The 14,397-nt window shown below is 42.8% G+C and overlaps 1 protein-coding gene across 1 annotated transcript; it reads left to right on the top strand.

Annotated features, from left to right (window-relative positions):
• The first annotated feature begins 1,490 nt into the window (after positions 1-1,490).
• On the top strand, positions 1,491-2,000 carry LOC149401475 (uncharacterized). The gene has a single exon (XM_089610735.1). The coding sequence runs from the start codon at positions 1,491-1,493 to the stop codon at positions 1,998-2,000; it is 510 nt and encodes a 169-aa protein (XP_089466861.1).
• Positions 2,001-14,397: the final 12,397 nt, after the last annotated feature.

Raw genomic sequence — 14,397 nt, 5'->3', positions numbered from 1 at the left:
AACCGCATTCATCACTGATAGAGGAATCTATTGCTACAAAGTGATGCCATTTGGTCTGAAAAACGCGGGTGCCACTTAACAAAGACTCGTGAACAAGATGTTCGAAGATAAACTAGGTAAGACCATGGAGGTCTATATCGACGACATGTTGATGAAGTCCATCCGCAACACTGACCACGTAGCGCACCTCGAAGAGTGTTTCAAGGTATTGAACCAGTACCAGATGAAACATAACCCTGCAAAGTGCTCGTTCAGGGTATCGTTGTTGTGTTGCTTGTCGCCGTTAGTGAACAGGCTTTTCAGCAACTGAAAGTATATTTGGCCTCCCCCCCCCCCCCCCTCCTCCCGTGCTGGCTAAGCCCGTGGAAGGAGAGCCATTATACGTCTACATCGTTGTGTTGCATGTCGCCGTTAGCGGCGTACTGGTAAGGGATGATGTAGGAAACCAAAAGCATATCTTCTACATCAGTAAAACATTCAAAGACGCGGAAACTCGATACCACACCATCAAAAAATTGGCACTGGCTTTGGTGGTGTCAGCAAGGAAGTTGAGTCTGTACTTCCAATTGAACCCCATCGTAGTAATGACCATACGGCCTCTACGGACCATCCTCCATAACACGAACCAGTCTGGCAGGTTAGCCAAATGGGCGATCGAGCTCTCAGAATACGACATAGAATGCCGGATGAAGACTAATGCAAAATCGCAAGTCCTAGCTGATTCTCTCGTCGAGCTACCGACCGACCAAGAGGAAGACCTCAGTCCGGATGGGGTTTGGACGCTTAACGTGGATGGAGCGTCCTCAAAACAAGGTGCCGAAATCGGGATCCGACTTGTTTCGCCCACAAAAGAAGTCTTGGAACAATCCTTTCGACTAGGGTTCGTCACCTCAAACAATGAGGCCGAATACAAAGCCCTGATCGCAGTATTACGCCTCGCAAAAGCACTATGCAATTCCCAGCTCGTAGCCAACTAGTTCAGTGGATAGTTTGACACACGCGGAGAACGCATGAAGAATTACATGACTATCGTTCAGGATCTAGCCGATCAATTCGATAAATTCATACTCGTTAAGATTCCCTGGGGAGCAAACACAACCACTGACGCCTTGGCCGTACTCGCCTCAGACTCCGGCGTGAAAAAGGCCATACCCATGGAAGTGATAGACTCACCCATCATACCTATGGAAGTTAACTTCATAGCACTAGAAAAATAAGATTGGTGAACACCAATCACAAGGTACATCCAACACGGAGAGCTACCACTTGATAAGCAAGAAGCTCGCAAGCTGAAATCCATCAGCGCAAGATATTGCCTAATAAACGGGAAGCTCTACAAAAGTAGTACCTCTGGACCATACATGAGATGCTTAGGACGAGACAAGGCAGACCGAGTCCTTAGTGAAATCCACGACGGTGAGTGTGGAAATCACACGGGAGGCCGATCTCTCGCCCTCAAAGCCAAAAGGCAGGGATATTTCAGGTCCACAATGATAGCTAATAGCTCGCAATGGGCTATGAGGTACGACAAATGTCAGAGGCACGCACCCATAGTCCGACAACCGGCAGAAGAGTTATCTTCTGTGTCTGCACCTTATCGCTTCATGAAGTGGTCTATGGACATAGTGAGACCAATGACCCTAGCTCCGAGTGGGAAAAGAATCCTAATCATTCTCACTGATTATTTATCTAAGTGGATCGAAGCGGAAGCATTCCCCAATGTGAATGACGTTCACATTGATGGTTTCGTCTGGAAAAACATTATATCACACCACGGAGCACCGAGGGAGATAGTGGCAAACAACGGATCACAATTCATCCCAGCTCGCCTCGATGGTTTCTGCAAAAGATGGGGAGTAAGGTTGAGCAAATCCACCCCACGCTATCCTCGGGGAATAGACATGCAGAGGCCGCAAACAAAACTATCATTAGTAACCTCAAGAAGCGGCTCGAAGAGAAAAAAAAGACGGTGGGTAGACGAGCCCCATGGAGCATTATGAGTATATAGAACAAGTCCCCGTCGAGCCACCGATGAATCCCCGTTCTCCTTGGTATACGGCATGGAAGCCGTGATACCAGCCGAGATAGAAGTGCCAAGCCCAAGGAGATAACTGGCTTGGAAGAGAGGTACGAACTGGCATTAATCCGCATCCAAGGGTACCAGCAGGCTGCAGCTCGGTACTATAACTCAAAAGTTAGGGAAAGACGATTCTCAGTAGGGGAGCTCGTCCTTAGGCAGGTATTCCAAAATACGGCCGAACCTAACTCTGGCAAACTTAGCACGAATTGGGAAGGACCATACTAACTTGCATGGTCAAACTGGGGGCTACAAACTGGAAACTATAAGTGGCATCCCGATGTTGTGTTCTTGGAATGCCCAACACTTAAGGAGGTACTTCTGTTAATCGACAGCACACCGAACTACATCATGACTTGATCCCACTAAATGGGTATGTAGGCAGCCCGCATGGGCACAGTTACCCCCTTTTTAATCCGCCTCATTCTTGTAAGAACTCGCCTAAATCCATCCCACTTTGTCTCTTCGAGGTCCCGATTAATTTCGGAAGCTTTCCACATACCAAAAAGCCGAGTTCACATGCTCGCACTCTCGTAAGACGAACTCTTCGCATAGAAAAAGTCGAACCCCACAGTTCGCATCTTCAGACAAAGGGACTTAGAGAATCATTAATCCGAACCCACGCGTTCACGCACATCGAAGCCGGGTCTCACCCCACAGAGTGTTTTGACAAAGAAGAGAAATCACACACGAACAAGCTCAACGCATAAATATAAAAACAATTACCAAAAAGAAATTTTTATCGACATCGTGTTGCCCCACTTGGGAAAAACAGTACTATGTACCACCGCCAACGGTTTAGTTCGAAAAACAGAAATATTAAAGTTGGAAAATATTCAAAAACCACACTGGCCCACCCGGGCAAAACAGTGTGCTGAAATTGTATGGAACGCGAGAGAAATTTACTAAATATAAAAAAATATTTGTAATATGAATAGAAGGAGATTGATCACTATTGATTGGCTTGATCGGCTTGGTTCAAGGTCCCAGCTTGCTCTTTTGCCGCATCAGCAGCTCCGGTCCCAGCCGCAGAAGCACTCGCTACGAGGCCAGCATTAGAGCCGAACTCATCGACGCCTTCAGGAACCACCTGCACGGAGTCCGATGCACCAACCTCTGAATATAGAGTGAAGGTAACATCAGACAAGTTGAAAGGAGGAATAGTTGTTTGGAATTCTTACCCACGAGAAGATGCTTATGTAAATTCTCGTTGAAATCATTGATAAAATAAAATTTTGTCATTTATAATTTATTCGAATCGAAAGCGTTATTTATTATACATTAAGATTCATCAAAAATTCATCAACCCATAGTCTCCGTATCAAACTGAGTCACATGCTCGGCATCTGAGCTTGAGCGGTGAACTAAAACTGGTCGATAATTGATTCATGCTTGGGTAGCTGAATTTGAAATCATATATGTGGAACACAAGTGAAAGTTGATCACTTAGTGGGAGCATTCTACGCTTGATGTAAGTGTACGACCCGTACATGTCTTGGTTGTAGATGTGTCGTTCAAGGATCGTTACGACACACTAACCGAGGTCGCTAATGATGGTCACAATGAGACTTGATCTACATCTTGAAGTGATCATGGACACTGCCTCATGTTACCGCACTCGTTGACTCATTCGCTAAAAGGCACTATCATCCTAATCATAGCTTATGTCTTGGGAGTTTCGGAACATGGTTCGAGTGGGAAGTGATTTACAGATATGGAATCCAGCCTTCCTGAAAGAAGGAAAATGTTCTCTCACCTAAGGGTTGATTCCAGAACTGATAGGTAGCGCGGATTTCCAAAGTTTGTACATTCGGAAGAATCTTTCGCTGGGGAAGCAACAATGCTTAGGGCTTATAGGTGTCAAGAAAAGTATAACAAAATAATTGACGTTTCTCGACACGGGATGAACCTGGAGGATCATGATCACGAATTGACTATATCAGTGGACACTTGTCACGATGAGTAAATATAATTCTAGTACCAAGAAGGATTCAATCTTGGCTTGCAAGGTGGAGTCTGACCAAGATTAGACAAATCGATGTAGAAAAGAGAAAGGAATTTTTTGTCTTTTCATCGAATTTGTTAAGCTTCTAACACTAGGTCCATAGTCCCCGATTCGGCTCTGATAAAGACCAATAAGAACTTTCGAATAACAATGTTTCATTATTATAATCTCACAAGCTGTAATTGTGATTCACAGCATCAATTCTGGGGATTTGCATAATTATATAATTATTTATGGTAGTATTAATTATTTATTGTTTGATCATGTAAATAATTAATCAATTACTTATTTGTTTATTGTTGGACCAAGTAAATAAATAATTAATTGACTTAAAGCAATTAAGCCTTGCACAAAATGAGGTGGACGAATTTTTTTGGGATTTGAGCACAAGGATTTGCGTCATCATTTTGGCCGTGTGTGTCAAATTCGTCCATCATAATATTGGTACTTACCAATATTTTCCCTTTAGTTGTTTAAATAAATGAGAGATAAAAATATTTAAAAGGAAATAAGTTATTGTCCTTTATTCTTTCTCATGAATATTATGAGAGAATAATATTTGAAAGGAAATAAGATATTGTCATTTATTCTCTCTCATGAATATTTGGAGAGAATACTATTTAAAAGGAAATAGATATTGTCCTTTATTCTCTCTCATGAATATTTAGAGAGAATAATATTTAAAAGGAAATAAGATATTTTCTTTATTCTCTCATAATTAAATATTCTCTATTTAAACGGAAAATAAAATCTCATAGATATTGATCTAATGGCTAAGAGAGAAAGTATGATTCATGAGATGAGATCCAATGGCTAAGCTTTGATTCACTAGTGTGAACACAATAAAAGGAAATAATATATTTTGGAAACTACCAAGAATATATCATTTCCACTACTATAAATAGGGGTTCATGACAAGGCAAAAAACAAGTGATTTGCATTAGAAAAATTCGACCAAAGCTCTCTCCCTCTCCTTGGCCGACCTCTCTCTCCCCCTCTTGGAACTCCGTGATTCCAACCCCATAAACACGGTGCGATCTAAACACATCGTTCTAGATCGTAGTGAGATAAAGATTGTGCCCACTCATCTTTCTTATTCGCCTCGGAGATTACGTCTCGGAAGACTACAGTGTCATCATTGTCGAGTCTAGATCGTCGAGGAGCTAAAACTTGAAGATAGTCTTTATAAAACTGAAGACGGAGGAGTGAAAGCTTGAAGATTCTGTACCTGATCCAAATCATGTGAGTCTCTCTGAATCTTTAAACCTTTCTCTTATTGGTTGCTAGACATCGTTTTCATGAATAATTAATAAGTAAATCTAGATCTTGTTAGATAACAATAATATTAATTAGCTCTTGTTAGTGTAATTAATTAATTCCACAACTAATATGGTTATTAAGGTGCTATAATCACCAACAAAGGCATCCAAGCCCTCGGTAAAGGTCGTCTCAAGACCCTTCATGTCTGCCTCCGTGACCATCAGCTCGTCCTTGACGGTCGAAGCCTATTCAGCAAGCGACTTGAGAAGGGAGACATTGGCACAACATTCGGTCATGTTCAGCTCGGCCACCTCCGTCTCCTCCTTCACCGCATAATGGGCCTTCATGGCATTAATCAAGAGTTGGTACTTCATCGAAGTCGACCTCTTTCCCTCGCGGACCCGCTTCTTGACCTCCTAGCCAAAAGACGTCTTGAGCTGATCGTGGAGAGATTACAGCCGGTCGAAGTCGCCTTGGAGCTTCTTGAATTCCTCGGCCTGATCATTCAACTGATTGGGAGCTCGGAAGTAGTCGACCTTCGCCGCCTTAACCCTCTCTTTTTCGCCTGTAAGCTCAAGCTCGAGCTCTCCCTCCCTCTCATTACGGGCACCAACCTCCTTTGTAAGCTCATCGATCTTCGCCTGCATCTCAACCAGCTGTATTGTAGGCATCTCAGCCTTCTCAATCATCTCCTGGATGAAACCGTCCATCTCCATGTGCTTCATCTCGGGCTTATGCTGGAGCAGTTCAGTTCGGCCGCCACCTGGTAAAACAAAAAAGATGTATTACTTAAAACTCATTCGAATAGCATGAAAAATCTAATCTTTTTTACCTAAGTAATCACGGCTTGGGCCCGACACTACTACTCGAATTCAACCAGTTCTTTGATTGGGGCCAGCTTAACCCCGGGCTTGTTGACTAGTCGAAGAAGAACGGCCGCGTCCATCGAGTCCTCGTACAGAGGCCTGGAACCCCTGAAGTCAAACTTGATGTGCAGCGGAGGGGACTCAGGCTTGGTCGGAAAAACCACGTCCTTTCTGGAGCGCTGCTTTTTCTGCGAGCTCCTGAGGGTTCTTTAAGGACCACTTCTTCACATCATCATCACAAGCATCGAAATCAGGGGACCGAGAATCCTTCTCCGACTCTCCCTTTCCTTTCGCTTTCTTCAGGTCACAATCGTGACCTTCTTAGGAACGGGCTTAGAAGCCCCCTTGATAGGGACCCCATCTTCTTATACTTATTCTCCCTCCTCCCCATCATCCTCCTCAATCTTCTTCTTCTTGCGAGCTTGCTCGAGCAGCGAAGGCTCAGACAATTCGGACTCGGGATGGGAAACCACGTGAGTGATCACCACATCCGAGTCATCAGAGCCCACGCGGGACGCGGGCTGAGCAGCTAAAGAAGCAACCACCATCTCCTTCCCAGTGGCCGCCGCCCGCGCAGCCTCCTGATCGGCAGCCCGCTTCACCGCAGCCTCCTTCTTCGCCGCCTCCTTCCTCGCTCTCTAACTGTCAGCTCTCATCTTCTTCTCTTCTTCTCCAAGGTCTCCTTGTCTTAGATCTTGGTTTTCCCTCGCTTCTCCGGAACCTCCTTGTCCTGGCTCTTCGTCTTGACACCCGGACCTCGAACCTCCTTGTCTTGAATCTTCGTCTTGTCGCTCGGACCTCGGGCCTCCTTGTCTTGGATTTTGGTCTTGAAACTCAGCCCGAGATGACAGGTTGTCCACAACTGCATCCGACATCACAAAAAGTTATAATGATAAACCTCTCAATTCGGCACGGTGAAGGACAACCAATCAATCAAAGGACACCTACTAGGATTCTCTATGCCCAAGAAGACACGGTCGAACCGCCCTTGCGTGAAAGCCTCCAACTCCACCGATCCTCTCCTCAGCGTCTCGACGCGCTCCTCGAGCCGGATATCAGAATCGATGGTCTTCAGAGAAACTGCACAACAAGTAACGGAACTCTTTTAGAAATGATCTGAGGCCACAAGACAAAAGATATATATACAAAATACACAAACAGAATCCAACCCGATTCCTTAGACCAGGCGTAACGGACGTAAGGAGCATAGCCACCCATGGTAAGTGTGGAGACCTTGACAAAGAAGTATATCTCCTTCCACCTATCATGCCGAGTAGGAATCCCCTGGATGATGGTCATCGCATGCTTCCACGAAAAATAGAAAGTCTCGGGGTGATGGACATTCCTTTTCGTCGTGACCAGGCGAATCGAGTCCTTCAGGACGATCATAACTCCTAGTTCCTCGGCCAGGCAGGGTAGCCCACACACAGTCCTCAGAGAGGACGGAGTAAGCAGAGGAATAGTAACCTTCACCTGAGTCATATACGCTAACATGAGCCTAGGAATAGGAAGCCTAAGCCCATAGTTCTCTAGAAAATCTCATGGACGCATAGGAATCCCTCTTTTACACTCTCGGTCGTTTCATGTGGTCCAGGCACCAAAAGTTCTACGTCGGTGGGGATATAGAATTTTTGCCTGATGGATCTAGGTCAGCCATATCGAGAAGGAGGACATTCGCTAAGAAAATCGCCGCAATGATACTCAGGCCGCCTGGGTTTAGATCTTTTCGCCCGGCTAGAAGTGGAGGCCACCGGGAAAACAATAAAACTAAGGCTCCTTCTCAAGAAAGTTTGTTTTTTTTACCGACTACACAACGCAGAAGCTCTAAACCCTAGCAGAGAGAAAGCAAGAAAGCGAAAGAAGAAAAGATGAAAAGTTTGGAACGTACCTCTTCAAATGCAAGATGAGATAAATAAATAGAAAATATTGATGGAAATGTCCCCTCAATATATAGCCACGTAAGTTCAACAGACCTGCACTTAATGCGCCGTCAAATCAATTATTTTTATGCAGATGAGCGGAAGAAGCCCCTCGATCTTCTCGAGATCAAATCTTTATAGTTTTTAAATAATATAAATGTCATATTTTCGTTCGTTTGCTGCATAAATATCGGAACACGTGGAAAACCAGGTAGTTTGATACTAACAAGAAAAATGTTTAGGCTGGTTGGGCGACCCGGCCTATATGTTGTTTATTTATAGTTTATCCATTATTATATACTGAATAAACCGGGGGACTGACTGTTGATGTTGGACTTCGTCCTAGAAATAACAAGATAGGGACTCGGCTCAATGTAATAAAGTTGGGCCCAAGCCCACGAATTTATAATAACAGGTCTAGGAAAAGCGCCAGCCCGAAGGAAGATTTAAATTTAGCTCGAGATAACTGTTCCCCGAAGACTCGCAGGTGCCAAGCCAGTCAGCTCGGACAATCCGTAACCGCCCCCAACGAATGAGTCTTTGAACGACAGGTGTCCAGAAATGCAGTAGTGAACTTTAACTGACACACGACGTGTCACTAGTCAGACCTGGAGCTCGCGACCTCATTTTTAGTACTATAAATATAAGATGATTAAACCTACGAGAGACATTACGAAACCTCTGTTTTCTCCCCTCTCATTTCTCTCCTCTCCGAATTTGAACAATTGTATTATTTTCAACGATATAATAAATAGACTCGAGCTCACATTTGCATTCAGTTTCCTTCCATTTTCATTAGTTATTTTGCAATATACGAAATCCTTTGCGTTGTCCATTTGGTCTTGTAAAGGAGGAGACTTGAGGCCCAGTTATAAATCCAAAACGACCCATTTATTTGCTTAAATTGTCATGACTGCTTTGGTGTGATTTCCCGCATCAACAATAATAATAACAAATTCATGTTATTAATAATAATAATAATAATAATAATAATAATAATAATAATAATAATAATAATAAATTCATATTGATTGTATTGCAGCAATTAATATTCCAAAGCACCAAACCACAATTCCTATATGAAATTGAGCGAAAATAGAAATTGTAACATCAAAAAGCCATTAAGCTCCAACTTGACTACACTTTTGGCTTTTCATTTTCTTTCTGTCTGCAATATACGAAACAAGTAATTTATCTTTTCTTCTGCATGATCATCACAAGGGTAATAATAATTGAGAACTTATAGAATATCTGATTCAATGTGTGCGTAAAATATCCATTAAATTATTTAAAGATAATTTTGGAATGTCTTCCGCTACGTTGCAAAATTACTGCAATAATCACATTAACTACAGTGTGTATATATATATATATATATTTTACAAGCTTACTTCTCAAAATATTTTGTGAACCCCTATGAAGAAATACCCTCATAAAAAATAGTCTTTGTCAATTGTAGAAAATTTTACCTATACCAACTTTTAATATTTATAGATATCGAGACATCAATATAAAAGTTAAATTGCTATAATTGTAAGCGGCATCAAGCTACGAAGTTACTGACATATACGCCGCTTCTTTTGATTTATGGATATATGGGCAAATTGCTTATTAAGTTGCATATTAATGTAAACACTCAACACTGTGATAGCTTAATATTTAAGTAGTCCAGTTATATGTGATTCTTTATTTTTTTAAAAACACATGTTATGTGATTCTTAGATTGATATATCTAGATGTAATTCTATACCACCTTCATATAGATCGTGGGTTCGAATTCACCAGGCCTTGAAAAAGTAGCGATGTGATTTTGTTCCGTTTGAAACCTGATAATATTAAATATAAATAATATTAACAATGATAAATACTATTTTACGTGGCAAATGATGGATAAAACTGCAGGTAAATAAGAAGAGCGATCATATATGAATAACATTTACCGGTGGCTACATATAAGAAGAGTAATCGTGAGTTAGCTTGAGCAACTCAAACCTGAAATAACGTTCTTACATTATAAGCAAATATCGGCACGTGGATAATCTCCATTGATGTAAGCCCATCGATTTGCCTACAACCTTGCCGTTATAACTTTTTTGCAAAGTTGAAACTCGTATGAAAGATAAAAATATCTATCACAAAACCCCAAATTTAGAATTTGACACTCCAATATTCTTGAAATATCTTATCGCCATGGTGCTGTGATTTTTTTTAATTATCAATTGTACTGTTTTATATATGTTAATTGTTGTGAAATGTTCAACGAAATTAGCTGAATTTTTGTGGAACTTTTAATTTGCACGACACATATATGAACTCTAAATAGTTAAAGAGCCATGATATATGATAAGATCGAGACCGATCATTGTGTGAGATTAGCGAAGAGAGAATCAAGTTATGACATATAAGTTCATTTATAACCTGAAAATTAAGAGAGAAAGGAAAATAAAATTCTTCTTAAATAAGAAAAAAAAAGTAGGAGAAAAAATATAACTAATGACTAAATTTTATTTTTATGAAAAATTGAGTGTAACATAGAATCCATGCAAACAATTTATACACGCACGATTATATTTGTGTCTGTTGAAATCTAGCTCGGCAGCTCGCTTTCCTTTGTCACTTCGTCACCTCGTCAGGCTTCACCTCACCACTTCGCCTAAGTCAGGCTTGACCTCGTCACTTCGCCCTTCCTCCTGACAGGCGTGTCTTGGGAACCCTCACGTCTTGGAACCCATCTCACATGGGAAAAGTGTTGCATTTATTTGTCATCACTTTTTCTATGTCTTGTTCTCTGTGTAATATTTATTATTCTCTATTTCCTAGACATAATTATTTCACGCATTTATTACACTCTCATGTATCTAGTCTATACTAATGTATCCACCATATGTATAAATAGGTGATACAAGTTCATATAAAAAAATATAAGAAATATTCAAATTCTCGGAACACTCTCTCTCATTTCCGATTCTCTCTTTCTTTATCCTTTCAACATGGTATCAGAGCCCAGAAATTCAAACATCATGAACTCATCCGCCATCAACACCACTTCGACCACCTCACAGACCTCGCTCACTCAGTCTCAATCTGTCAGTCTCAATCTGAATCTTTTTCCCAACATATCACGAGCCACAAACTCAATGGCCATAACTTCCTACAGTGGTCCAAATCCGTGCTCATGTTCATATCTGGACGAGGTAAAGATGACTACCTCACAGGCGTGGCTACATCTCCAAAGATTGAAGATCCAGCGTTTAAGAGTTGGAAGGAAGAAAACAACATGGTGATGTCCTGGCTCATAAACTCTATGCATCCCGAAATCGGGGAAACTTTCCTCCTCTACCCAACGGCAGCAGAGATCTGGCAAGCAGCTACAGAAATCTTCTCAAACTCCGAAGATGTGTCCGAGCTGTTTGAAACTGAGAACAGTCTCCATGACCTACGTCAAGGAGAGATGTTTGTTACTCAGTTCTTCAGTTCGCTCACACATCTATGGCAGAAGATCGACCTCTAGGAACACCACCAGTGGACCTGCTCCGAAGACTCAAAACTCTACCGCAGGATAGTGGAGACCAAACGTGTGTTTAAACTATTATCCAGACTCAATCAAGATCTCGATGAGGTCAGAGGTCGGATACTAAGTACAAAACCACTACCATCTCTCCGTGAAGCCTTCTCAGTGGTCAGACACGAGGAAAGTATGAGGAAACTCATGCTTGGAGTTATCCCATCAAGCTGGAGTCCGAGCTCATCTCCAGACTCGTCTGCTCTAACCACGCATGCAGAGGATGTAATTGCAACTCGCGTCTCAACAGAGAGACATCGCAAACCTCGCCCCTACTGCGATCACTGCAGACGACCTGGACACCTTCGAGAAACCTGCTGGAAACTGCATGGGAAACCACCGAGCTCGAAGTCACCTCGAGACACTAAGAATCCGAACTTAGCCAGAAACTTAGTATCCACCTCGTCCGCTGCCTCGACCTCGACCTCCGACTCCTCTCCCTTCAGCAACGACCAGCTAGCTATCCTCCAAAGGCTTATCCAACAAGTCCAACACAGTGGAGAACACTCAAGCGTTGGTCCTCTAGGTAACTCCTCTAGAGCCCTCCTTGTAAGCTCAGAGAATCCCACAGCATGGATTGTCGACTCCGATGCCTCTGATCACATGACTGGTAATCGAATTCTATTCACAACTTACTCCGTTTGTAATAGAAGCATATCAGTTACCATCGCCAACGGAGCCAAACCTCAAGTCACTGGTATTGGCACCGTGATCTTGACGAAGTCCATGAGGCTAGAATCGGTGTTCTTTGTTCCTCAGCTACAGTGCAATCTCTTATCTGTGCATAAGCTCAACAAAGACTTTAAGTGCCGAACTATATTTGATGAAATTTCATGTGTATTTCAGGAACAGGTCACGGGGAGACAGATTGGTAATACCGAGCTGAGTACTGGACTCTATGTCATCAAGCCAGATCAGCCCGCCATGTGTCAACTCGCCCAACACTCACCCCAGTACAAAGAGATCATACTCAATCACCTTAGACTAGGGCATCCAAATTTCATGTATCTCAAAAGACTGTTTCCTTCTTTGTTTATCAATAAAAATATCACTTCCATTCAGTGTGAAATGTGTGAGTTCGCTAAACATTCTCGAAGCTCGTATCACCCCACCTCGTACAAACCATCTCGTCCATTTGCCACAATTCATAGTGATATATGGGGGCCCTCAAAAGTTCTCAATATCACTGGAGTTCAACGGTTCCTTCTCTTTGTTGACGACCACACTAGACTCAGTTGGATATACATGATGAAACAAAAATCCGAAACATCCAATCTATTCAAAACCTTTAACAAAACGGTCCAAACACAGTTCGACACCTCTATTCAAATTATCCACACCGACAACGCTCTAGATTACTTTAATTTCGAGCTCGGCGATTTCTTCAAAACACATGGCATAATTCACTCCAGCTCGTGCGTTCACACCCCGCAACAAAATGGGGTAGCCGAGCGAAAAAATCGACACATTCTCGAGGTCGCCCGAGCCATCGTGTTCTCCTCAAACGTTCCATCTCATTTTTGGGGAGAGGCAGTCTTCACAACCACCTACCTCATAAACAGAATGCCATCTCGTGTCCTTGGTTACAAAATCCTGGCCCAAGTCCTTCTAGAGACATAACCTCATTCTCGTCTCATCTCAACACTACATGCGAAAGTATTCGGCTGTTCAGTCTTCACCCATTCTTATGACCAAGGTAAACTAGAACCAAAATCGCTCAAGTGCATCTTCCTTGGCTATTCAGCAACTCAGAAAGGCTATAAATGCGATGAACCCCGGTCACGAAAATTCATAGTCTCCATCGATGTATCTTTTCATGAGTTCAGTCCTTACTTCGCCAATTCAGCTCGTCAGGGGGAGAATAATGAAAATGACTTCCCAAATTGGCTCATCATAAACCCAGAATTCACCGCGCCTCTTAGTCCACCTTGTTCGCCTTCAAGTCCGACCTCACCTATCCAAAACACAATCACCTCGCCCCAAAGTCCGACCTCACCTGTTCAAGAAACCCCCAGCACACCCAGTCAGTCTCTGACTCCCAGCTTGCAAACCTCTGAACCCTCTCCATGCGAACTGAACTTCACCCAGAGTCCGGTACAAGCTCGCGAGCAAGATGTCTCTCTGAACCTGAACCACGACACTATTGAACAAGGTAACACCTCATCTCCGGACTTACCCATTGCATTGAGAAAACCTGCTCGGTCATGTGATCAATACATGATGGAGGATTATGTGTACTGTGGGAATCTATCTACTGGCTACCAAGCCTATGTGGCAAAGATAGATGAAAGAAAAGTACCGAACTCCATCGAGGAAGCCCTTCAAAGTCCCGAGTGGCGAGATGCGAGTCATGCCGAGATCCAAGCCCTCGAACAAAATGATGCGTGGGATATCGTCGAGCTACCACCACGCAAACGAACTGTTGGATATAGATGGCTCTTCACCATCAAACACAATCCAGATGGCACATTGGAGAGATACAAAGCCCGCCTTGTCGCAAAAGGGTACACTCAGGCATATGGCATCGACTATCAAGAGACGTTCGCTCCAGTCGCGAAGTTCAATACCATCAAAATCCTCATTTCACTAGCAGCCAACTTAGATTGGCCTCTCATTCAGCTCGACGTGAAGAATGCGTTTCTAAATGGCGAACTGGAAGAGGAAGTCTACATACAACTCCCACCGAGATTTGACAATGATGAAGGTGC

The sequence above is a fragment of the Urtica dioica genome, chromosome 4 (genome assembly GCF_054948205.1).
Source record: "Urtica dioica subsp. dioica isolate 48M chromosome 4, U.dioica_male_clone48M_v1_H2, whole genome shotgun sequence".
NCBI lineage: Eukaryota > Viridiplantae > Streptophyta > Magnoliopsida > Rosales > Urticaceae > Urtica > Urtica dioica.
The sequence above is the reverse complement of the archived record's forward strand: the minus strand, read 5'-3'. Positions and strand labels throughout refer to the sequence as shown.